The 26,065-nt window shown below is 39.8% G+C and overlaps 1 protein-coding gene and 1 long non-coding RNA gene across 5 annotated transcripts in view; one reads left to right on the forward strand and one right to left on the reverse strand.

The window, feature by feature from the left end:
• Positions 1–26,065, reverse strand: part of pik3cb (phosphatidylinositol-4,5-bisphosphate 3-kinase, catalytic subunit beta) — a 53,791-nt gene that overhangs the window by 1,115 nt on the left and 26,611 nt on the right. For 3 of the 4 annotated variants that reach the window (XM_016252905.1, XM_016252904.1, XM_016252903.1), the window contains 20 exons: positions 24,579–24,807; positions 23,132–23,352; positions 22,854–23,036; positions 21,604–21,771; positions 20,192–20,281; positions 18,735–18,986; positions 18,553–18,649; positions 18,174–18,304; positions 8,954–9,004; positions 7,054–7,242; positions 6,847–6,968; positions 6,075–6,218; positions 5,862–5,961; positions 4,042–4,226; positions 3,180–3,289; positions 3,011–3,089; positions 2,155–2,322; positions 936–1,059; positions 574–719; positions 323–455 (listed from right to left, as the gene is read on the reverse strand). In XM_016252905.1, coding sequence (XP_016108391.1) covers positions 323–455; positions 574–719; positions 936–1,059; positions 2,155–2,322; positions 3,011–3,089; positions 3,180–3,289; positions 4,042–4,226; positions 5,862–5,961; positions 6,075–6,218; positions 6,847–6,968; positions 7,054–7,242; positions 8,954–9,004; positions 18,174–18,304; positions 18,553–18,649; positions 18,735–18,986; positions 20,192–20,281; positions 21,604–21,771; positions 22,854–23,036; positions 23,132–23,352; positions 24,579–24,807 — 2,922 coding nt within the window. The remainder of the gene's footprint in view (positions 1–322; positions 456–573; positions 720–935; positions 1,060–2,154; positions 2,323–3,010; positions 3,090–3,179; positions 3,290–4,041; positions 4,227–5,861; positions 5,962–6,074; positions 6,219–6,846; positions 6,969–7,053; positions 7,243–8,953; positions 9,005–18,173; positions 18,305–18,552; positions 18,650–18,734; positions 18,987–20,191; positions 20,282–21,603; positions 21,772–22,853; positions 23,037–23,131; positions 23,353–24,578; positions 24,808–26,065) is intronic. The other variant, XM_016252906.1, reaches the window with a different exon arrangement.
• On the forward strand, positions 13,841–14,978 carry LOC107567260 (uncharacterized). The gene is made up of 3 exons (XR_001606615.1): positions 13,841–13,860; positions 13,925–13,927; positions 14,814–14,978. It is a non-coding gene; the product is annotated as an uncharacterized lncRNA (long non-coding RNA).

The raw sequence follows: 26,065 nt of genomic DNA on the forward strand, positions 1-26,065 counted from the left end.
TTTTTTTTGCATATAAAAAATTTGCTGTTAATTTACTCAACCTCAGGCCAGTTCCAGCTGTTGTGGTTTTTGCCAAGAAAAGATTTTCAGTGAACTGCTTAAATTTCTGTTCCTCATATGACCTGGACATATATGTTTAGATTATTTTTATGGTGCTTTTTCAGTCATTTTGGAGCTTGACAGCCCCATTACTTTTTATTTACCATTTCATGGAACAGAACAGGCTTTGCATTATGGAAGAAGAAACGTCATATGGGTTCACTTAATCTCAATGAACAAAATTACAATTCTCATTTTCATGTTGCACTGGACATGTCTTTACCTTTAAATACTGGATATCTTTGACAGAAGTAAGCTCTGGCAGGCCTGCAGTGAGCATCAGAGCAAAGAGTGTGATGAACAGATTTCCATTCTTTCTCAGAATCAGATACGCCTCCTCACAGTATTGCCTAAAACTACACACATATACAAAGCACTGTTAAATTAGCATCCTATTTCATTAGAAATTATGTACAAATTGTGCATTAAGAGTGAGCAAGATAATATGAAACACAAAGTCAGTTTTTCACTAACTTTCCAAATTTCTCAGTGTTGCCTGTTTTTCCCTGTTGAATCACGTGGATGAAGTCATGTGTGAGGATGAAAGGAACACGTTCTCGCTTGATCCCAAACTTGGACTTAAAGTTTCCTAGGATATGGCCGAAGTCTATGTGGAAGAGCTGAATTGCGCACACACACATTATATAATTAATAAATATCAATACGATAATGATCCTTTTAATCTAAAAAGAATCAAATTTCATTTAAACTATTTTAATCAACAGAAGACCACGAAAGATTAAGTAAGAGTAAGAGTGCCATTTTCAAGCAGCATATATCTTCTGGGAAAAATTACATTCACGTGGCTTCAAGTATAGAATGGTTTTCCAACTTACCTGCCCTGTACTGCGAACCATGATGTTGTCACTATGCCGATCACCGATGCCCAAGACGTAGGTGGCAACACAATAACCAGCACACGACAGAGTGAACTCCTCAATGGCTTTGTCCAAAGCATCTCTGTCAACACATCACATCACAAATTGGTTTAGACTCAAACAGCAACTATATTTAATAAGAACATGACTACTGTCACTTCTAATATAAAAGTTCATACGGCCAAGAACTGCTAGGATGCTAGATCTAGATAAGATTATTTTGCAACATTAAGCTTTACCATTCAAAACAAAATCTTTAGTAATACTGGAATTCACAATAAGAGATGACAACCACATGAAGGCTGCTAATCAAAAGATTCAGAGGTCATTATTGTTAAAAAATGATTGCTTTCCATTCAGGGACGCGGGAAGTAGGGGTGCTGAGGGGGCTGCAGCACCCCCTGTTTTCACATGGTTGCAAATGCAACGGCAAGTTATGTTCATTTACATTTATTCAGTTTTAGCATTTAATAATATATTTGTAATGATCTCTGAAATGTAAATTGTAAGTGGGCTATAATAAACCCATGTTTATCTTTATAAACATGATTAATTTTACTTGTGATGTTTTCTATATGGGATGATTAGCCTAATCCTCATGAATACGTGATATCAGACATGAACTATACAGAATGCGAACAAGATTAACTTTAATACAAGAAGATAATGGTGCAAAAGCGAATTTCTGATTTTTTTTAAATGCCCATCCCAGCAAAAACTTTCCAAAATAGGCATCCAACACTAGCCCCAGCACGAGCACCGACATAAGTGAACCAGCTCCAGCAGGAGCACGGAGACAAGTAAGCCTAGCGGACCCAGCCCAACCCCCGAGATTGATCATCTACTATCGATCATTTCAAAAATGTGATATGCAGTCAAATTTCCCAGTGTGTATGCCACTTAAACGAGTGTTCATATCGACGCGCTTGTAGTGCTTTGTGGAGTTGGACACACACCGCACCCCCAACCGAAAACATCTTCCCGCGCCCCTGTTTCCATTACAACTTGCATGCATATTTACAATGTTATGATGGCAAATTAAACACAAAATTGTAAAAAAGTTGTACACAATATTTACTCAATTCACAAAAAATATTGAAAAACAGATAACTAATGTAATCAAATAATCAAAAACTGTTCATGTGACGCATCATAGTCTACTACATGTCCAACTCACCCAGAGTTCTTGTCTTTAAGCCAGTTCAGTAGAGCATCTTTATTGAAGGCAGCAGCGGCGGCCATGTTGCTGCTTGTTTTTTGGATGTTCGCAATGGTATCAGCTGATGACACAACCTCAATCAGACCAGAGTGATCTCCTGTCGCCAAGCAACCATAAGGCACAATTCTACAAGACATTTATGGAAAAAAAAGAAAAAAAAAAGTATATATAATTTGAAAAAACATTGCATAAAAAGATCTGATGCAGTGTGCACATATCTAAATGTAATTCCGCAAATGGACACTTCATTAATTTTCACAATTTATTTTAATATCGTAATAGATTTTGTTCAATTGTGCAGGGGCATTTTTTGCTCCTTTATTTTGAATTTGTCTGGCATTTTTTGTTCAGTTTGGTGGCATTTCTGCTAATTATTTTCCAACTCTGCACATCATATATATGTGGCATTGTTTCTAATGTCAACAGGCATTCAAGTACAATAATTTAATTGTTAGGTTTATAAATGTAATGCAAAGACATCTGTAGTATGCTTCCAAATCTACTTTCAATGATTGAGGACAACATATTCTGAATATTAAGTGTGAAGTAATGGAAAAGGGGCATCACAACTCAAACATATTTTGATTGCATATCCAAAAGCATATTCAATTAAACAATGTTCAGTGGAGAAGAAAATGTTGAACATGAGTGTCTCTTCTCAAATTACTTAACATTTCCTTTCTTAACCACATGTAAATCTAATTCACTCAACATTCACACACTTACGAATAGAAACATAAGGATCAACAGAATATACACAGATTCTTACATAGACACAGACAGACAGACAGACAGACACACACACACACTTTACCTGAGGTCCAAGTTAGCCTCCTTCCATAGCAGATCCATCAACCTTAAGATCTGTAAAGTCAACATGTCCTGCCGCAGGTCTGAGAAAGGCAGATATTAAAAAGTTTTTTTAATCTAATCTTGTGACAGTGTTTTGTCTTTGCCTATTATCTGAGCCATCTGTCTCTCACCATCTCCATTTTTGAAGATGATGCTCACTGTGTCTCCTCCCAACAGCTTGTTGTTGTAAACAATCCACAGAGGTTTCATTTTAGAGTCCATGTACTTACACCTCTCCACACTGGCAGAGAAATAGGAAAGTTAGAGGTAAAGTTCTTCTTACTGTTGTATGCAGTATTTTGTCTGAAATTACTGCAACAATTTAATAACATTATCAACATAAAAACGTTTGTCTATAAAATTTCCATTAAAATAACAACTTGCTCAGTCCATTCATTTTCAGTAACAAAAGTGATTCATCCTACAACGTTCCATAAAGAGAAAAGCAATAAAAAAAAAAAAGTTTAATCTCTTCCATGTGAAATCAAGTGTGCTCGTGGAGGGCCATCTTGCAAAATTTAGCTCCAAACTTAACAGAATACAACAGAACAAGCTAACCGGTCTCATGTCTGAATATGCCTACTATACTATGTGAAGAGCAGTAGGTGAAATCAGTAGTATGTCCAAATTTACAGTATTCATAACAGTATTCCGGATTAGCATTAATATTCAACCATGTTTGTCTATATGATCTTCCATCAAATTATAACTGACTGGGTCTTTAAAACCACTTTCCTTTTCAGCTGACATCACTAACCCCAATTATTTCTTAACTCCTCCCCCCAACCATACAAGGACACATTTTTCTAACCTGATTATTATGGAAGTTTAAAGGCCTTTGCATATTTACTTTATTAAATTTATTTTATTAATATTTAATTTTTATTATGAAAATAAACAATTCCTCCACCAACTGATATAGATCATTAATCTTATGAAATTATGAAATCTTACGAAAACACACACACACACACACACACACACAAATCTTACTGTACTCCAGCGAGCAATATGTTGGGGTTGAGAGGTGATTGCAGGTCGGAAAGAGTCTCGATGAATCCCGTCTGTCTAAGGCAGGTCATCATGGCCTCTTTAAGATGAGCTTGTTTTGTCTTAGTTTTTATGGTGCCCAATTTAATCAGCTCACTTACAGCTTTCAGCTTATTGAGAGCTTCAACCTACAAAATAATTACAAAAACACCATAATGTTAAGATCCACATAAAAACAATCACATAAAAAATAAAATAAAAATACCAAGATGAAAATAAAATCTAATACACACTTTGAGTGGATTTTTAAAAAACAATTTAGAATGAAGAAATGTGCAAAAAACAATGATGCAAACACATTTAATGAATAAATTCATTTATATCAAAACAATAACATGTTTTGACGCCTAAACAAATCACATTGGATGGAAACACTGATTCTACTTTTTTTGGTTTGCATTAATGAAATGCACTTGCATGGAATCCCAGCTAGTGTGTCATTGTTAAAGATGAAAAGCCTGTAGTTCTTTGATGGAATGTACACTTTACAATTTAGAACTAAATACCATAAATGTTTAGTGAATTTTAGATGCTGGAAGAGTAAGGAGGCCTATAGATGTTTTTATCCAAAGCGAATTACAGATGAAAATTACAAAAAAAGTGACTGATCCTAGTGGAAGTCCCATAAAGTGGTAAGCGATAAAAAGTTTAGTCTCTTCCATGTTAAATTAGGTTTGTCCAGTCCTGCTCCTGGAGGGCCAACTTCCAGATTTTAGAACCAACCTTAATTAAACTCACCAGAAGAAGCTAACCAGGTCTCGTGTCTGAATAGGCTTACTATACTAAGTGAAAAGCAGTATGTGTATTGAGCAGTATGTCCAAATTTACAGTAAATACTTCAAGCGATTCTAAAGTACAACTCCAATACTTCACTATTCCATGAGGCCACAGGAGAGCAGGCTTGAGTGACAAGCAAGCTGCAAAATTCTTCATCAAATCAAACTCTAAACAGTACACAATGTTTTATGTCGTGAAGGTCTGCAATATTATCATAAAGCAGTTGTGTTAGAGCAGGCTGCAGCCAAACTCTGCAGGAAGGTGGAAATCTTATTTTTGACAATGCATCAAAGAAGAGGTGACTCATTCTGTGATCATTTGAACTGTACTTTTGACTTTATTGTGAAATGTCCAGCTGTCGTTGTTGGCTTTGCTAATAAGTTTGTCCATGTCTGGCATTTGCTCTTGTTATTTTTGACACGGTTCCCTTTAACATAAAAATTTGCCGACCAGTAGTTGGCCTCTTTGAACCTCTGTTAGTAGTGTTGCTTTAACTCACTTATCAGAATGCAAACCAATGTCCATTACAGCTGACTCAACTTTGTAGCTGTATTTGTGATTGGGATGTAAAAACTTTGTTTTAATGTTGCTTTGACCTCCATCTTCTGGCTACATCTATAATCTGATTATAGTATTCTGTAGTATAGTACAGGGGTGGCGAACGTCAGTCCTGGAGAGCCGCAGCCCTGCAGAGTTTTGCTTCAACCCTAATCAAACACACCTGAACAAGCTAATCAAGGTCTGAAGGGTTACTAGAAATCTACAGGCGGGTGAGTTTTAATTAGGGTTGGAGCTGAACTCTGCAGGGCTCTCCAGGACCGGAGTTCGCCACCGCTGGTATAGTATATAGCATAGTATATATTAGTATAGTATTCTATAACCCCAATAATATTCTGAATTATAAAATACAATAAATGCTATCTCTGAATGAAATTTAAAAAAAGAAAATGAGAAAATGAAATGAGAAAATAATGAAAATAATGCACCTGTTTTTTGAGAACTTCTATGTGTGGGATGCAGCCTCGGCAGTATGCTTCCAAAATCAGAGCAAAATGAACCGACACGGCTGGCATGTACATTTCAGACCTGTAATGTACAACACACGCAATCATAAATTCTAGTTTCTGCATAAGCATATTGAAATACCAGGTGAACTAAAGTATTTACATATTCCAGCTTCTTCACATGTATACACTTGCCTGAGATACCAGAAGAGGAAGTGGCCAATCTTGCGGCTGGACTGAGCGCGCTCCAGGAGGAAACGGCTGAGGGCGCAATCATAGTATGGCTCATAGCGCAACACCTGCACAAGCTGCAGTAAATACTGCAACAGCTCATCATCACTAACACACACAGAAACAAACATTTGGGATTTCAGCATTTCTTATGAGGTTCTTTATGGAGACAGATCAGCCTCAAAAATAACACATTTGCAAAACAAAATTCATAAATGCACAGCACAATTTACATTTATAAAATCAGATTCGTAAATTCAAAACACAATTCATAAATACATAAGTAAAAGCATAAATATTTCCCCAAATGCTCACACAAATGCATCTTACCTAAATACATTTAAAATGTTTACACAAATATGTATATATCAAGTTCTTGAATTAATTTCCATCACACATTTATGAATGATGTTACATGTATTTATGGATCGTTGAATTTGCATTTGCAAATCGTCACATGTGCGTGGACTGCTTTGAATTTGTGTGTGGTATTTTTGAGACCTTCCTGGCAGGTTAAGATTCATAAATATCTTTTTTTGGAGGATGTTCCGTTCAGCCAATCGCGGTGAGCTTTTAATCCACCAATCAAAACACTCTTTACTGAACAGACTCAAGAAGCTCAACGCTGTGCTTGTACTGTGCAGTGTTCCGTGATGTTCCAAATGTGTTATTTTTGAGGCTGACCTGTCTCCATAGTTCTTTGACAATGTGCTCTCTGACAGCTTGGACTTCTCACCTCATATCTCTGAGGCAGATGACTGCAAATTCTCTGACATATTGGTCAGGGTAGTTGAAATCCAGAAGTTCTAGGGCATCTCGAGGGCTTAGTTTGGGCCAAATCTGCAGCAAAGCCTGTAGCTGCAGCACAACAGAGAGAATTTTGAAATGCTTGAGTTTCAACACATCTGTTGGTTAAGGTCAATGTGTATGTTTGTGGGGATACCTGAGCCATGTCTTCATGTTTGCTCCATTTGACAGACAGCAGTAGTTTGGGGAGAGACTGAGGAAAGTTCTCTCTGCAGTCGTAGCGAAGTGTCCATATCAGATCTTTCTCATTCTCACAAAGCTGAGAGAGAGGATCCCTCTCCATGATCTCCTTTAGCTCTATGTAAAACTTCTTACCCCCACGACCCTACAGACATTAATTTCAATATATTAATCCAGACAACTCACAGACACAACAGTTTTTATATGGAGGTAATGATATTAAAAGGGTCCTATTATGTTTTATTTTTATATTTTCAACTTCCTTTAGTGTGTAATGTTGCTGTTTGTGCATGAAAAAGAGCTGCAAAGTTACTAGGCACAAAGTCCACTGCAAAGGGAGTTATTCTCTAAATTAGTCAGCACTGTTTTTAAACTCCCTCAAACCCTCGATAGCAGTCCTGAGTTTTGTTCCTGGAACATACATGTCACAATATCCCGCATTCAAATAAATCCCACCCAAGGTGGGGGGGTGGGGGGTGGGGTGGAGATTAGCGAGGCCTGGTTGAGTTGAGTTAGTATTGTGTTGTCGCCATGCCCAAGAGATTCTGTTTCACAGATCTAATGCCCTGATACACATGCAGTTGTTTACCGTCACAGACATGACTGTGCTCATGCGATTTTCACATTATTTTGTGTGTATGTGAAAGAGCATGTGCTTCAAACCCATATAAGTTCAAATGCAAAGAATAAACTCTTCATGATGACAAAGTATTGCAACGGCATGTGAGCTTGAGCGCGATAGACAATCAAAAACAAACAGATGTTTGTTGTTGCCATAGTAACCAAGGCACCAGCTGTAAGTGACGGCCTTATTCTGGAAAGAGGGGTAGGGAGCAGCAGCTCACTTGCATTTTAAGAGATACACATGAAAACAGCATGTTTTTGGTTTTAGCCAAAAACGGGCATTTTCAGCATGATAAAATACTGTACATAATCAGTGGGTTATTTTGAGCTGAAACTACACAGACACATTCTGGGGACACCTGAGGCCCATATTACATACAGGGGCAAAAAGGGCACAATAGGGCTGCTTTAAAGGGGTCATGAACTGAGAAACCCTTGATCTTTTAACATATAAGTGGTCATTGTACTATGAAAACCTCCTGTAAGTTTCAGAACTCAAAACTTTCTTGTTAGCCTAAAAACAGCTTATATTGAAGGTAGTCTGCCAAAACGACAGCTTTTGGAATGTTCTACTCCATAATATAATAGTGTGCATAAGCACCAGCTCCGCAGAAGAAGATCAACACCTGCTTCTACATCGCTGCCTCTTCATTTAAATCACCTAGTGATTCATGCATGCAGTCTTTACAAGAGAGGCAAATGCAGGTCTATGCAGAAACCAAACGATAAAGATGGCTCCGAAAGACAACAAGACTGTGCAGTGCCAAGGTGTGGAAAGAAAAACTGTCTTTGCATTGCCTTCCTTCTGATCCCAACATTAGGAAAGAGTGAATGAACTTTATTTAATGAAAATCCAGACAGCATCTGTAAAAACTTGAACCTTTGTTCATTTTATTTTACCGTGGATTTGTTTGCTTTGTCGCTTCTTACAGATTGTTTGATATTAATTGTTTACACATTACGCATGACCTAAATCATAGCAGCGTCCATCTATGAGGAATGTACACTGTCAAATATACACAACTATTTGCCAATCATAGCAGTGGGCATTTACTTCAGAGTCTACAATCTGCCATGCCTATTCAAACAGAGTGTTCTGATCTGAGGGGGGTTAAAAACAGGACAGAAAATAGCTTATTACTTTTAAATGATTATGTTTTTTGATGTAAAAAATCTTGATAACATTATAAGTGGACCTCAGAGAACAGTACAAATTAAAAAACACATTTTACCATTGTCATGGAATCACTGGCTCCAGCTATTTCTGCAGCTTTTTCCAGGATCTATGGGAGAAAAAACAAACAAACAAACAATTATACATATCAGAACATCCGGTAACATGACAAGTGTTGCTTCATGTTTGATTATGAATGTCTGTAGTGTCAGACCCAGATGGCACACCAACGGATAGTTCACTAACAGTCTAATGCACACAAAAAGCTAAGGACTTGCTAAAATCAGTTGTTTGCCTGACTGCCAAGCAACATCCAGATGTGAAAGTACACATTTTTATTTTGTTCAAGCACGGTTTTGTTTGAAACTCTCAGCAGAAAGTCAGTCTCGCATAACAGGACTTTTGCAAGGATACACCAAAATTTGGTCACCGATAAAATGGAATAGAATAAAATTCCAATACAAAAATGTTTTTTCTTTGAGACTGCCATGTTATTATTTTGTGTTTTTTTTTTTTTACACGTTTATACAGTGGGTACAGAAAGTATTCAGACCCCCTTCAATTTTTCACTCTTTGTTATATTGCAGCCATTTGCTAAAATCATTTAAGTAAATTTTTTTCCTCATTAATGTACACACAGCACCCCATATTGACAGAAAAACACAGAATTGTTGACATTTTTGCAGATTTATTAAAAAAGAAAAACTGAAATATCACATGGTCCTAAGTATTCAGACCCTTTGCTGTGACACTCATATATTTAACTCCGGTGCTGTCCATTTCTTCTGATCATCCTTGAGATGGTTCTACACCTTCATTTGAGTCCAGCGGTGTTTGATTATACTGATTGGACTTGATTAGGAAAGCCACACACCTGTCTATATAAGACCTTACAGCTCACAGTGCATGTCAGAGCAAATGAGAATCATGAGGTCAAAGGAACTGCCTGAAGAGCTCAGAGACAGAATTGTGGCAAGGCACAGATCTGGCCAAGGTTACAAAAAAAATTCTGCTGCACTTAAGGTTCCCAAGAGCACAGTGGCCTCCATAATCCTTAAATGGAAGACATTTGGGACCACCAGAACCCTTCCTAGAGCTGGCCATCCGGCCAAACTGAGCTATCGGGGGAGAAAAGCCTTGGTGAGAGAGGTAAAGAAGAACCCAAAGATCACTGTGGCTGAGCTCCAGAGATGCAGTCAGGAGATGGGAGAAAGTTGTAGAAAGTCAACCATCACTGCAGCCCTCCACCAGTCGGGGCTCTATGGCAGAGTGGCCCGACGGAAGCCTCTCCTCAGTGCAAGACACATGAAAAAACACCTGAAGGACTCCAAGATAGTGAGAAATAAGATTCTCTGGTCTGATGAGAACTTTTTGGCCTTAATTCTAAGCGGTATGTGTGGAGAAAACCAGGCACTGCTCATCACCTGTCCAATACAGTCCCAACAGTGAAGCATGGTGGTGGCAGCATCATGCTGTGGGGGTGTTTTTCAGCTGCAGGGACAGGACGACTGGTTGCAATCAAGGGAAAGATGAATGCGGCCAAGTACAGGGATATCCTAGACGAAAAAACCTTCTCCAGAGTGCTCAGGACCTCAGACTGGGCCGAAGGTTTACCTTCCAACAAGACAATGACCCTAAGCACACAGCTAAAAAGACCTAAAAATGGCTGTCCACCAACGTTTACCATCCAACCTGACAGAACTGGAGAGGATCTGCAAGGAGGAATGGCAGAGGATCCCCAAATCCAGGTGTGAAAAACTTGATGCATCTTTCCCAAAAAGACTCATGGCTGTATTAGATCAAAAGGGTGCTTCTACTAAATACTGAGCAAAGGGTCTGAATACTTAGGACCATCTGATATTTCAGTTTTTCTTTTTTAATAAATCTGCAAAAATGTCAACAATGCTGTGTTTTTCTGTCAATATGGGGTGCTGTGTGTACATTAATGAGGAAAAAAAATGAACTTAAATGATTTTAGCAAATGGCTGCAATATAACAGAGTGAAAAATTTAAGGGGGTCTGAATACTTTCCGTACCCACTGTATATACACTGTAATTATGTAATTAATAAAGTACCTAACAATACCTAATAATACAGAACCTAACAATAACATTTGTGATCATAAATATGATTTATTCCCCAATTGTCATTCAGCATTACAGTAAAACGTCTCAGGTTACGTATGTAACCATGGTTCCCTGAGAAGGGAATGAGACACTGCATGCTCTAGAGCAGTGAATCTCAACCTTTTGGCGTACCGGACCCCAGTCTAATTCAGAACCATCCTCAAGGACCCCCAGAACAAAACTGACTCCTCTATGTATCATTTGTGTCTTTGTGAGGACCAAATGCAGTCAAGTATAATTCAAGTTAGTTGACTTGTCCAGTATTTGGCCATATCATCAGCTATATTATATATATAAATATCCAATATATAGCTATCCACGGACCCCTGGTTGAGAAACAATGCTCTAGAGGTCACTATGGGGAACGCCTTCAGCGTGACCGGTATCTGAAGCATACATCTAAAAACAATAATAACATTGGCCAGTGAAAGCCTGTGACGTCATCACCCGGCGTGACCACAGTATAAAAGGGCGCAGAGAACACGTCATCCGCTTTTTCGTCTGAAGATTACGTCCAAAGCACGGCATTCTCAGGGAGTCATGGTTACATACATAACCTGTGACGTTCCCTTCCGAGGGAACTTCGAACTGCGTTCTCAAGAGGTCGCTATGGGGAACGGTATACCCATGCTGCCATGCTAAGGGGAGTGCATGCCAGAAACTAGGGCTGTGTATCTCCAGCAAAGTCACGATACAATACGTATCACGATACAGAGGCCACGATACGATACGATACTTGACTGCACTGAATTTCACCTCAGCAGAATTTAGAAAAACAGCTGTTTATTAAACACTGCTTACTATAGTGCCATTTCTAACTATTGGCAGAGCAGGCAGTTGACCTCTGCATTATGAAGGGCCTCCATAACTGTACCACAGTACAATATAGGTAATGCCATATGTTTCATGTTTACATTGCTGCCCCGCAGTTTTATCAACTAAATAGTTTAATCGCTCAAGAGCTACATTATCTTTCTCAACAAGGAGCTGGTAGCATCATTGTTTCTAAAGGAATTAAAGCCACAGCTTTACTGTTAATAGAGAAACGCGGCAAAACGGTGATAATTCATACATACACAGCCTCTCTCTCTCTCTCGGTGTCGTAAATGAACACTTGATGAATTACACTTTTCTGAGAATAGAATATTGAAGTGGAGATTGCTAAACTGCAAGCTAACCGCTGTTTTCAGAAAGCAAGCGCGTTTATCCACAGTGGAGAGAGAGCGTGTGCACATGGTTGCCAGGTTGACAAAGATAAGTAGCACACTTAGCATATATTTCCGTATTGCATGTGTAAAGCTCTGTTTCGGGGATTACGTCTCTTTATATCAGGCAACCCAGTTGTGTTCCTCTGCGGCCAGATTAAACTTTGTTGTAGCCTATATATGCTCTATTCATTCTTTTTTAGAAACCTCGCACTTTTCTGCTCAATTTTAAACGTTGTAAAATTTTAAACCGATTAAGCGTGGTCCACTGCTGCACACTTACCACAATGTTGATTTTAGAAAATACAGAAGCTCAGCGTGTGCACTTACCATAGCATGGATTTTGAGACACCATTGCTTAAGGGCTAACCGAAGCGGTCATATGACCAGCCTAGGAACCCTACGTGACTGTGGCACGCTCACAGAACAGACCCCGGAGCATCTGCTCACAGATGCCCAGAAGGGAGCGGCGTGCTTGCAAGAAGAACTTCATGGTGAGGGGAGCACAGCTAGCTCACTTAACAAGCAACCCGCCAGGGAGGCAGAAGATGGCCCAGCAGCCTGGCATGACTGCTATCCAGAGCTCAAAAGAGCGGGGGCCCAACTTCAAAAATATAAGGGGGAATAAGACGCTCAATTTGAGAGCAACGTGCACTGCTGAGCTCGACCAATAAGGAGAGCTGCTTAACATGGAGGCGGAGAGAGGCCTAGCAACCTGAGGCTGCTACTCAATGGAGCTCAAACGAGCGGAGGACTCGAAGAGAGAAGTCTTCAGATGCTCAATCGGGAGTGGCAGGCTCAAAGACAACCCTCAGAGGTGAGGGGAGCACTGCCTGGCTTGACCCAAATAGAGGCAGCTTATTAGGGAGGCAGCAAGCAGCCCAACTACCTGATATCACTGCCCCGGAGCTCAAGAGCGGAGGGTTTAACCCCTAGCGAGGAGAGAGAGGAACCCAGCTTTACCGAAGCGATCAATAGCCCAGGGTCAGAGAAGCTCTCAAGTCGAGAGGAGGACTCAGACAGTCTGCCCAGGACTGTCTCAAAATGACTCTGTGAGGGGAGCGCAGCCATGTCCGGGGAGCAGATAGAGCACAAATGGAACATCAGAAATGGGATCCTGCTAGAAGGGGATCACACATTTCTACAGGGAACAACAGGGTCCTAAGATAGAGGCAACTGACCAAGGAGGCGACAGAGACGGGCCTAACAACTCGGTTTCGTTGCAAATGGAGTTTTAGGGAGCAGTGCTCTCGGCTCTCAAGCTGAGGCGGACCCTTACAGCACATACTGGGAGTGACTCATAGCTAACCCTCACAGTGAGGGGAGCACTTCTTAGCTCAACCAGAAGGCGGCACTAGATTAGAAGGGTTAACCCAGCAGGGCCCAATAAGAGACCGTCAACTGGTGCAGCTTGACACAGTCTCATGCTCTCTATCTCGATAGAGAGCGTGGGCCCCGGATAACCAGACCCTAGGGGTGTGCGATATGATGATTTTTGATCGTGGACGATAAAAATGTCTCCACTGTCTGCTTTTGAAGAAATATCATAGTATCATGCTACAGCGCACATTCTATCAGTTGCAGTTCTGGCGCCTCCGTCATATACTGTACAACGCAACATGCATTCACATCAGTGTTAAAGGAGACATATTATGCCCCTTTTTACAATATGTAATATAAGTCTCTGGTGTCCCCAGAATGTGTCTGTGAAGTTTCTGCTCAAAATACCCCACAGATCATTTATTATATCATTTTGAAAATGCCTATTTTGAGTGGAAGCAGAAACACGCTGTTTTTCGTGCCTGTCTCTTTAAATGCAAATGAGCTGCTGCTCCCCACCCCCATTTCCAGAATAGAGCTGCGCCATTACAGCTCGTACCTGCTAAATAAACATCTCTTTTGGTTCTGATTATCATGTTTATCGCGCTGAAATCATGCGTTTTAAACCATATTGGTTTAAACTTCCTATATACGGTTTTCTGAGTGCACACATCCGAAGCACACGTACAGAAAGTGGCTGTCACAGCATGCTCTCATTCACACACACAAGTTTACATTAAAAACACACGAGTTACAAAAACAGTCTGTTATATCTATGAAGGTAAACAGCTGGGAAATAAATCGCATGTTTATTTTAGATCTGTGTGGCAGCAGCAATACACAGTAAATAAATCAATAAATCGACTGCTCTCTTGTCTCCTCTGAGGCTGGGACTCCAAATAGTGTTTTGTGCTCATCTGTGCAGCCAAAGGCAGAACAGTTAACATGTTTTGCTCAAACTTTCGCCATGGCATTAGAGCTGGTACACCGTTGCCGCTTGCAAAATCAAAATGACGGCGCCGTGGGTGGAAACGTACAGATTAAGGGGCGGTAATATTATAATGAGATCCCTTTGCAACGCCACTATGGGAGCAAAATCAGACGTGCTCGTTTTTTCAGACACTTGCAGAAAAAGGCTTACCAAAACAAAGTTACTGGGTTAATCTTTTTCACCTTTCCTTGTTTGGTAGATGCACTGGGGACCTGATTATAGCACTTAAAACCTGGAAAAGTCAGATTTTCATGTCACCTTTAACTCGGCGGTAGATTTACTCACGGGACAGTGCACTTATTCACAATCGCAAAAGTACATTATTTGCATGTACTTTAAATCCTTGCCGGTTAATTTAAACGTTAAACGTTTCAATCACGTGCTGTTCTGACGTGCGCCTTTTCTGAGCGCATACACCCGAAGCACGCGCACTTAAAAGCCTGTCAAACAGCGCCCAATTACTGAACTAAGTTATCTTTTGTGCTAATACTGTCAAAACACACAAGGTTTAAATATAGACTCAGTTGGTTATGTCTAAAATTAAAGTAAACGGTTGAGATAAAAATGAACACATGCCTGTATATTAGATGCGTGCAGGTCTTAAAGGGACTGTATTAAACATGCAGCTGACTGTCATTAAAGGGATATTTCACTCTAAAATGTATTTTCTGTCATTATTACTCACTCTCATGTTGTCCCAAACCTGTATTAATTTCTTTCTTATGCTGAACACAAAAGAAGATATTTTGAAGAATGTGGGTAACCAAACAGTTGCTGGTCCACATTGAATTTGATAGTAGGAAAAAAATACTATATGGAAGTCCCTGTGGACCAGCAACTGTTTGGTTTTCCACATTCTTCAAAATAGCATTTATTTTCAGTAGAAGAAAGAAACTAATTCAGATTTAAAACAACTTTTGAGTAAATGATCGTATAAAAATAAAACACTATGACAGAATTGACAGACAGATGACAGAATTTTTCTTTTTGGTAAACTATTCCTTTAACGTTAATTAAAACAACAAAACGCAAAGAGAAAAATCCCTCACTGCTTATGAATGAAGAACTTTAATACAGTTGCTTAGGGAATCAGTTTATATAGGCCTAGTGTTTTATTTTTATATTTGTTCATTCAATTTTCTTGACCATAAGGCCAGTGTGACAGGGAGGACCTGACTGTCTATCGAACTGCAGAGTGGAATTAAGGAGTGTTGAGCCACTCAACGCTTCAGCGAGAGGAGCTCTAGCTCAGAGGACGTGCATGATGGTTAAGGAAAGACTCAAATCTCAGGAGACCCCTCAGTAGCATACCCTGGCCAGAGGATAGGGAGCACGTCACGAAGCATGTACTCTGAAGAGTACTAGCCCGCGAGAAGGACCCGCAGGTCCTGAGGTTGCAGCGTTACACTGGGGACCTGACGTTGGGAGGCTTCTGCAGAAGCCTGGATCCAGTATCAATGGGTGAAACCATCACTATAATTGGTCAACAGCAGAAGGTTCTGACTTAGCAGGGGGGGGTTCAAACCCAAAAAGTCAAACAGAACAGGTCCGAGTAGCACTGCCGAGAAAGGCTAGTATTGAATACACAATATTCTTGGCCTCCTTAAACGTCTCGACCACTGTCTCTACGGAAGTGCCAAAAAGCTCAGAAGGGGAAATTGGCGCATCAAAAAGAAAGTCCTTCTCTTTCAACCCGATATCCACCAGATTCACACACAGATGTCTCTCCGTAAGCAAGATATGTGGTGCGATGCCACCTTATCAGGGGATAAACCCTGACCCTTATCCAGGTCTTTCAGCAGATCAGTCTGATAAGCCTGAAGCACCGCCATGGTATGCAACGAGGCTGCAGCCTGACCTGCTGCCGTGTATGCCCTGCCATTCAAACGAGATGTATCCTGAAGGGGGTTGGACGGCAGGGAGGGAGCCTAAAGAGAAGATATCTCGCCCATAGAGAGAGATAGCAGGCCAGCGTTTCTTCAACAGGGGCATCTTCTCATAACCATTCTCATGCATCCCCTCAATGTTGGCATAACTAGTATACTGGAATCTATGGATGCGAGACGAGAAAGGATTCTTCCAAGCCTTCTCGATCTCCACATGGAGATCGGGAAGAAATGGAAGGCTCACCTGAGCTGGAGGGCAATAGCTGAGTTTGCTATATATGGCCTCGAGGCGTCACCTTCTTAGCCCGCTTCCACGGCAAGTCAAGCCAAGTCGTGGCGCAATCCATAACCTCAAGCAGCTCATCATACGCCGGGCAGGATGATTGGAAGGACTCAGTCTCAACTTCTTCGTCCTCATCTGACATCTCCTGCTCATCCTGACTTGGAGCCAGCAGAGCACTAGCCGAGATAAGAGAGATAACATCGTCGTCCAGCAGCTCCCTCTCGTCCGTGACTGATGAGTACGAAAGGGAAAGATCCTTTTTCAACTCATCAGCCAGGTCCACCTGCGATCCCCACAAGCTCTTTTTCCTCCATGCCTCAGCAGCGGAGGGTCCTGAACCACAGGGAGCTGATGGCTGTCCCTCTTTCCTCGAAAAGAGAGACAAACGAGAGCGGAGCTTTTTCATAGGAAAACGCTCACAGTGCATGCAAACTGCCCCCTCGAGGACATCGCGCACATGCTCTTTGCCCAAACAAAAGACGCAGAGATTGTGTGTGTCATCAGGAGTCAAATAATGAGGACACGGATCCACACACTTCTTAGACACTTAACTAGTGCTCGCCATGATGAAGAAGAGTAATCGTCCTTACCGGAAATGCACGCTTCAAACAAAACAGTCCTTGCAGACAAAGAAGAGGATGATATGTTCTCTCGGTGCCCTTTTATACTGTGGTTGCGCCGGGTGACGATGTCACAGGCTGTTGCCGGCCAATGTTGTTGTTGTGTTTAGATGTATGCTTCAGACACGCTGAAGGCGTTCCCCATAGCGACCTCTAGAGGACGCAGTTCGAAGTTCCCTCGAAAGAGAACTGAACGCCATCATTGACAGATAATATATATTTTTTATTTAATTAACATTTTAACATACACATATATATATATATATATATATATATATATGTATATGTGTGTGTGTGTATATATATATACTGTATACACACACACACACACACACACACATTGTAATTGATAACTGCCAGACAGCTTTTCCGGTCTCTGTGGCCGATTCTTTACCAATATATGCTGCATTATGGACTAGACCATAAGACATTAACTCAAAGGTGCCAGCCCTTTCCTGACTCTGCAAGACAAAGTGCATCTTAAGTCCAAAGCCAATTCGTTTGCAGAAGCCAATTTTCTGATAACTCTACTATTTTCTCCATACAATTCCATTAAACAGCCAGTAAATATAATGTGGCTAGTCTGAGGTCAAGTCAAGTCAAGTTACCTTTATCTATATAGAGCTTTTAACAATACAGATTGCGTCAAAGCAGCTTTACAGTATTAAATAGCAAAATAGTGTGTCATACTATATTCTGAAGTCCTAGATACTAGTATTTTCTGAGGGCCTATATACTAATACTGAGGGCCTATATACTAGTAATATCTAGTAAACTGGTTAGTAGATATCCACACTAACATGTGTACATTTGTGAGTCATGCTCATATTGTGAGTATATGCATACCTTGTCAAAAGCAGGAAATACAACTGGTTGTGTTGAGTATTCTGGAAAGCTTATATGTAGTTCTGTGGCATTCTCGGTGTATGGATTGGTCTGAATTGTCCCAATAGGGTTCAACATCTCTTCCAGCTCATCTGCAACACACAGAAAAAAAAGGCATTTCCTGAGCACACTTCCTTCCTTTACAAGACATCAGTGCACAACCTTGCACAAAATGAAGTATTACTCACAGACGAACTGATAACTCACACAGTGAGTTCACTCACTTTTTCTAACTTCACAGACACACACCCTATGACACAACTGCCCAGCAGTTTACACAACCCTGTAGTCTAAATCAAACCCTATTAAGCTGAGAATGTAAGTGTGTGTGTGTTCTCACCAGGAAAAGAGGACCAGCAGTGGAGTATAATGTCGCCAGTCTTCAGCTGCCCTCTGTAGTCAAACACCATTGTGTTAACCCATGCTATTGGGTAGTGCTAAAGAGAAAATATAACGTGCAAAACATACGATTAATGAATGTGTAAGCATCACTGATGAAAAAAGTTAATGTGTTGATCTCACCACTTTCCCCGCCTTGCGGATAGTCTGGTATTTGTTCAGGTGTGTGTTCTTGGTTGACCTCTGTTTCTTCACTTTGTCCATAACAGCGTAAATGGCAAAACAGAGGCGGGCCATTCGGGGCAGGTCACAAACAGCGATGTCAAATTCCAGTGTTTTGTTCCACACATGCTCAGATCGACTGCTGCTCTCACTGCTGACCGCTGGCTTACACAACAGTTCTGTACCATGAAAGAGCCCTGCTCGAACCTGGATCTACATGTATCCAAGTTACAAAAAAAGAAAAAGAAAAATTAGCATGACATACAATCCTTTTTGGACTACATTATTCAAAGTTATGTGCAAATGTTTTTTCCTATCCAGGTATAACAAAAATAGACGTCTGACTGACATTATTGCTAGCATTTTATTTGCTTTGTCTGACTAACAAGGTAATTGGATTTGGTAAAAAACAAACAAAAAAAAAAAAAAAGTAGGGGTACTGTTAGATTAACATATAAAGTGAAGCCTGTAGCATAATGTGCATAACAGGATGTTACTTTGCTCAAACATGGTGAACAATTCTATCACAATAAGCTAAAATGCATAATGCGTAAAGTGTTAAAGATTGTTATACACTAAAAGTGTAAAAAAGGGGAAGTCGTGGCCTAATGGTTAGAGTCGGACTCGTAACCCAAAGGTTGTGGGTTCGAGTCTCGTACTGGCAGAGATTGTAGGTGGGGGGAAGTGAATGTACAGCGCTCTCTCCCACCTTCAATACCACGACTGAGGTGCCCTTGAGCAAGGCACCGAACCCCCAACTGCTCCCCGGGCGCCGCAGCATAAATGGCTGCCCACTGCTCCGGGGTGTGTGTTCACGGTGTGTGTGTGTGTGTGTGTGTTCACTGCTGTGTGTGTGCACTTTGGATGGGTTAAATGCAGAGCACCAATTCCAAGTATGGGTTACCATACTTGGCCACGTCACTTCACTAAAAGTTGCTTGGAAATCTTTTTACTATGAACGTGTCTGTGCATATACTGTACACAGAACTGAGGGCTACTCTAAAAATACTGTCTGTGGTATTTCCACACATAGAAAAGCACATTGAACTTATGCATTATCATTATATTTCTGTTTTTGTTTCACTTATTTCATGTCCTCTATAGACTTTTATAAATAGACATTAACAACCCAATCTCAACTATTTTAAGATGTGGTGATTTCATATGATTTTTGAGAATGCATGAATGATCATACAAATCCATACAAACTAGTCACCAATTTGCCAAATTGTAAAACAGTTACAAGTTACCATAAGAGTATGTCTTTTTTACTTTCGAATGGAACACAAATGACAAGCTGCACATTTACGTAAATATGTATTAATTTTAATGTAATACTGGTTCTAGGCCACTAGGAGGCAGATAAAGGTTAGTGTAAGGTTAGTGATTATTCTGAATTCAGAGGTGTTGATATTTACCTTAGCAGCATCTTCAGCGTTCACCTTATTACCTTTCACAAGATTAATTCTAAACAAAGAATGAACCTTCCAAACACACGTATGTAACTGCTGAGGAGAGAGAAAGATAAAAGAAGAGTGTAAATTCTGACAATTATTACCTTACAAATGCATACTCTCTATTGTCTTTGAAGTGCCATTAATTGCAAAAAAAAGATTTTTTGGGTCACTTGAATGAACGTGAGGACCTGGCATCCTGTAAAATCACACTGACACCTTAAAAAGTCACTGCAAAAACGGATCAGAAAAGTCAATTTTTGAACGTTTAAAAATTCTGTGAAAAGGTACAGCACAATTTCGTTGCATATGGATATTTTTGATTTATTTTATCTAATGCAATGATATTCAGACATTAAGTGTGGCTAAAGTGTCCAAATCACCAAACAAGTTCATATACCTCTGAAACTGTAACCTCATACAGACTAATTCAAACACATAGACGCTCACATAAATGCACATACTGTACACATCCCCTTAGGGGTTTGGTTTAACACCAGCAGTTTTGCAGAGGTCAGCAATCTGACATCGGCAGAATAACTCACATGATCAGTGCAAAAACACACACTTGCCTGACTCACTTCCTGGAACACATTTTTGAAACTCATTGGCCCAAAACCGTGTTGTGAGGAAACAAGCTCTACTGTGCAATGGACGCTACACATGACCACGACTTACATGATATACACATACTTACAACATAACTCATCTACATGACAGCAAACATCAGCCAAAACTTACCAGCCATTAAACAAGACGGTATTACAAGACGGTAAAAAAAAGCTGCACAGCAAAAAGAGCCAATTACCTCTACTTTCTCCTACTCCAGTTTAATGTGCAAAAAGAATTACAAGTATTTTATTTGTAGTTAGACTTACCCCTTATTAACCATTATTATAGTAAAACTGAAGTAACCAAGTTTTTTTTGTGCGTGTGTGTATTGATTACTATTTGTATAAACAGTTTTACTATACAAATACCATGGTTAAAGTTGCAAACCCATGGTTAATTTGTGGTTACCATGGTTTAACTATAGTATCCATGGTTTTTTGGTTTTATTTGTAGTAAAACCATGGTTAATTTCCGTAAGGGACTAAAGAGTGCAATCACTGTGACCCTATGGCACTTTAAAAACAATGCTCTGTTTATTCGAGCTGTTGAGATGTCAACTTCTGCCTCAACCAATGGCTTGAGTTTGGGGTGGGACTGCCTGTTTATCTGAACAACGGATGACAAGATGCAAGATAAAAGGAGTGTTTGGGAAACCGGTTTAGAAAAATAATTACTTTTGCATTGCTGTTTGTTGCAGCTAGGTGCACAAAACTAAGAACACCTTTGATTAGCTGAAGTGCAGGGAACACAGAAAGTGTGCTTACCGTTGGCGGCCTCTTCTTTGGGGGCAGTGGTAGAGGAGGGTTTGAAGTTTTCCGTGCAAGCACTGATCCAATTGTGCTGATTTCCTTCTCAAACATTGTCTTCACAACGTCACAGTGAACCAGTGTCAGATGAGGGCTCTCATTGGCCAACAAACAATCCCTAATGTACTACACACAGAGATATTAATATTAGAGTTCTCAAACAGAAAATAAATCATAAATTTGCCCCTATAAACGGCACCAAAGTACCATGATGGTATCATGCATAAAAAACACAGTAAAACTTATATTTTGGTTTACTTTTAGTAAGTTGTAAAATGCAAATTAATGATTTCTAACATCTCTGTGTGTGTGTGCGCGCGCAAATGTGTGTGTTTGTGTGTCTGCATAGTCTGAGTTTATATATGTATTTCCTGGAACAACATCGCACTAATGATCCAAACACGCCACAAATGTCCTTAATGAACTGCTGCCGCCGATCACTCACCTGACTGGTTTTAGGCTCATGATGAAACTAAACTATTGCGTACACAACATTTAGTAAAGCACACTCTCTTTTGTTGGATGTCTGAACATGACTTACCAGTTTGACATTTCACTAGCAGAATTCTTTTCATCGTTTTTCAAAAAAACAACGCTGGTGTTACTGTATATCTCATTCTCAAGAGGTTTTTGCATGATAACAACGTTGATGAACTACACTAAAGCTGACTGTGGTAATATGATGCATGATGAATATTAAATGTGAACATGCAAAAAGCAATTAAACAACAGATAGACTAATTCAGGCCCAAAAGAAGAACCCAACCGAAGAACTTAAGAAATATTTTTAAAAAATCATTACATGTAATGTTCAGTTGTCACTTTAAAGGATTTAAAAACTTGACTTTGTGTAAAGGAATACAGTTCACACAATTTTGGTTACAATATTTTCGGTGATTTAGAAACTATTTCATTATTTTAATATATAGCTTCACAAACCACATAGACTACTTCTAAAATTACCATGTTACTGGTCTTATAAAAATAGTCATACAAATGTAAAGTCATAGAGGTTTGAAATGGCATGATGATGAGTAAATGATGACAAACTTATTATCTGAATGAAGAAATGCTTTTATAGGTGCAGCTAAGCTTCCCATTGCTCTAAAAACAGTGTGCAATGTGCTATATTTTTGCCATATTAACAATAGTGTACCTTGGAAAATATAGTTTGACATTTCAAGGCTATTTCTTGCAACGTATCTTACTTTGCACTGATTAAGAGGGTGATCTTCAAACAGGAACTCAAATCTGCCACTGACACGCAGCACATAATCGCTACGGGTACCAATGTCTTCCTCTGGGCTGTGAGTGGTCTGCCATTTCTTGAGAGCCTGGTCCATTAGTTCAGTTACCGTACAATGCAATGACACTTTCAGGCTGGCTGTGTCCTAAAGAAAGAAAAAGAATAAGAGGATAAGACTTATAATTAATTTCATTGTAAGGACATCTGCAACATACTACATACCAAAATAACACTACACACCTGTGACTGGTCGTAGTGCATGGTAATTTTGATTACGCCCTCATGTTTGTCAATCAAATTCTCCAAAGACCCTGTCCCCAGCTGCGTAGAGTAACAGCTCCGAAGCCACTCTCCCCACGACATCAGCTGCATGCGCTGCATCTTCTCTTCGCTGATTCGCTTCATTTTGGAGCGAAAGTCTTTTACTTGCTGGTCTTGCAGGGCATCCAACTCATGAAGACCTGTGCCATGTGACAAAGTTCTGTGACTTTACCCTCACAATATCAACAAGCATCCCCTGCTGAAATTGTATCGAAATTTTTAAATTATGTGAACTCTGTGTGAATGTAAACCACTGTCACAGATAAAATGGTTTTAACACTTATGCATTTGTAAATGTATAATGTAATGGTATTTTCCAAAATCATTATTTTTTTTGAGTTTTATAAAGGAGGGGTATTAAGGGAAGGGAATAGTTCACAGAATTGCACTGTACTATACTGAAGTGTGCGTGTGTGTGTGTGTGAGAGAGGAACAAGGAGAAATTCACGCAACCAGTTAGTTACAGAAATTTAAGTCAACTTAGACTTACATTTCTGCAACAAACTAGTTGTGTGAATTAAGCAATATAGCACGCAAAGTTTGTGGATTAGAAATTTAAATGGCAGAAAAAAATATTTTTCCTTTTGCGTTTCACAGAGAAAAGAAAATACAATGGATCTGTGAAACTAAAAGTGAGTAACTGATGCCAGTTTTCAATTTTGACTGAACTATTCTTTTAATGAGCATCTGTTTCTGGTGACTGACATCAGTGTGTTTTGTTTACGAAACGGAGCTCTGGGGAAAGGTTCCAAATGGCTTCCTGATAACACGCATGATGACATTTAAAGAGCATTAAAAATTCATTTGATCCTCTCCACTAAGAGAGGCTGCCCATATTATGTGTGTTTGTGTGTGTTTTAAAGTCAGCCAGTGGAGTGTGTGAGTGCATTAGCCTTGCGGGCTGAGCCTGACAATTCATCATAGCCCCATGATGATTCATCCTTACATACGAACAAACAATCAGCATCACTCTCAAATTAGCCTCTGCTGAGTAACACACACTTACTGTTATTTGCTGGTACCAAAAGTGTGTCAAAGATTACATAAACAGACACATATTAGAAGGTTCATCATAGATGTGTAAAACACTAAAATAGTCAGAAAAGAAAAGTTAATAATAAGTAATGTCCATTTTAGATATAATATTTCTTGTTGCTTTGTCTACTTTTGCTCTGTAAACTAAGAATGATTCAATGAGATTCTCATAACACACAAAAAGACAGTCACTCATTTTCACCCACTGGGGTAAACAACTTTAACCTGCAGAAAGGGTCACTGAAAAACCCCAGATAATCTCAGCCAGTCTATTGGATATTAGCTAAAACATAATCACATGTACAATGAGAGCTATATTCATATGCGTCACCTTTCCCAATGAGCACTCCGATCTTAGAGTCTAGTATGCGCTCTGCACGTCCACAGTTGCGTGTGATCAGTTTGAGGACAGGCAGGAACGGTCGCACATCGCATAGCCGCCTGGTTTCATCCTCCAGCTCTTCGTGCACTGCTGCCTGGTTCACACACTCGAACATGTGACCCTCCATCTCCCCCAGCAATGAGAAGAGAGGGTATGTCTGTGCCTCCTTCCATAACAGCTAGATGAACACAAAAGCAAGATGATGAGAGTGAATAATCCGAAAACTCTCTGAGAAAACATGAGTGGTGCTTGACTTTGGAAAACTCCACCAAAATGCTAAAGGTGGTTGTCTGGGCATTGTTTTGTGGTTGTTAAAATGTTTTAAGCAGTTACGAGGGTGTTGCTATGTGGCTGCTAGGTCACTTCAACCAAAGCAGGACTTTGCAACTAACTGCATTCATAATAAAACCAATGTATGAAATTACAGTTTATAACAAATATTTTAGATATGGCTATTAAAGGTTCCATATTGTCAAAACTGAAATTTCCTGGCTTTTTTCATGATAACTGAGGTCTAGGGGCTAATTAACTACCATATAAGTTTGAAAACAGTCAGTCCACAGTAAAATGCACACAGCCTGCATAAAGTAGCTGTGATTTTTCACGAACCGCTGTGACTTCCGTAAAAAGCTGACGTCAGAACTACACGATCACCGCCTTCAGTCACCACCCCGAGCACCGCCCACCGTCCCACTCTCCTTTTGCCAAACCCCCAGATAACAACACGTCCATAATATTGCGGAGCAACAACAACACGGAAACATGTCGAAAAGGTTAACTTTAACCACGAATGGATGGACGATCTGACAGGATTGTTACTATGAGGTGGATCACATCTAATGTGTATAGTAAAGACAAACTCACCGTGTCTATCTAGTCATGATGAAGATGAATATACACATTTCAATTTCAGCAGGAAACTATTTTTACAGCTACATTATTGTTCCAGCCACAATTAATCACAACAATGTATATACAATTACAAATGATTATATATAAATCGTCAGTTTGTTGTTTTACACACAGACATTATTTCATACACGACATAGTCGTGAGATGCAAGAAACATAGACATATGGCAAGAAATCTGTAGACGCGCCCATAATAGGGCTGGACAATAATTCAATATCAATATGTATCGCGATATAATTTTTTTCAATAACGGTGATATGATTTTTAAACACATTTCCGATATACATTACCAGTGTTTCCCATACACTGATTTATTTGTGGCGTTTGACTTCGCTGAATAAACATGAGCACTGCACGTTTCAAAATCAAAGCGCGTCGCGGGTGTTTTATATGAATGTATCTCTGAAGGGAACCGACTGTCTTCAGAATAGTTTAGATGGCATTTTTATCTGATAAAGTAGCGTTCATGAGCGGAGCTGCTTTGTTTACAGCCATTACTGGAGAAACCGTTAGTTCTGCCGCTC

This window comes from Sinocyclocheilus grahami, unplaced genomic scaffold, assembly GCF_001515645.1.
Source record: "Sinocyclocheilus grahami isolate Dianchi unplaced genomic scaffold, SAMN03320097.WGS_v1.1 scaffold1138.1, whole genome shotgun sequence".
NCBI classification, from domain to species: domain Eukaryota; kingdom Metazoa; phylum Chordata; class Actinopteri; order Cypriniformes; family Cyprinidae; genus Sinocyclocheilus; species Sinocyclocheilus grahami.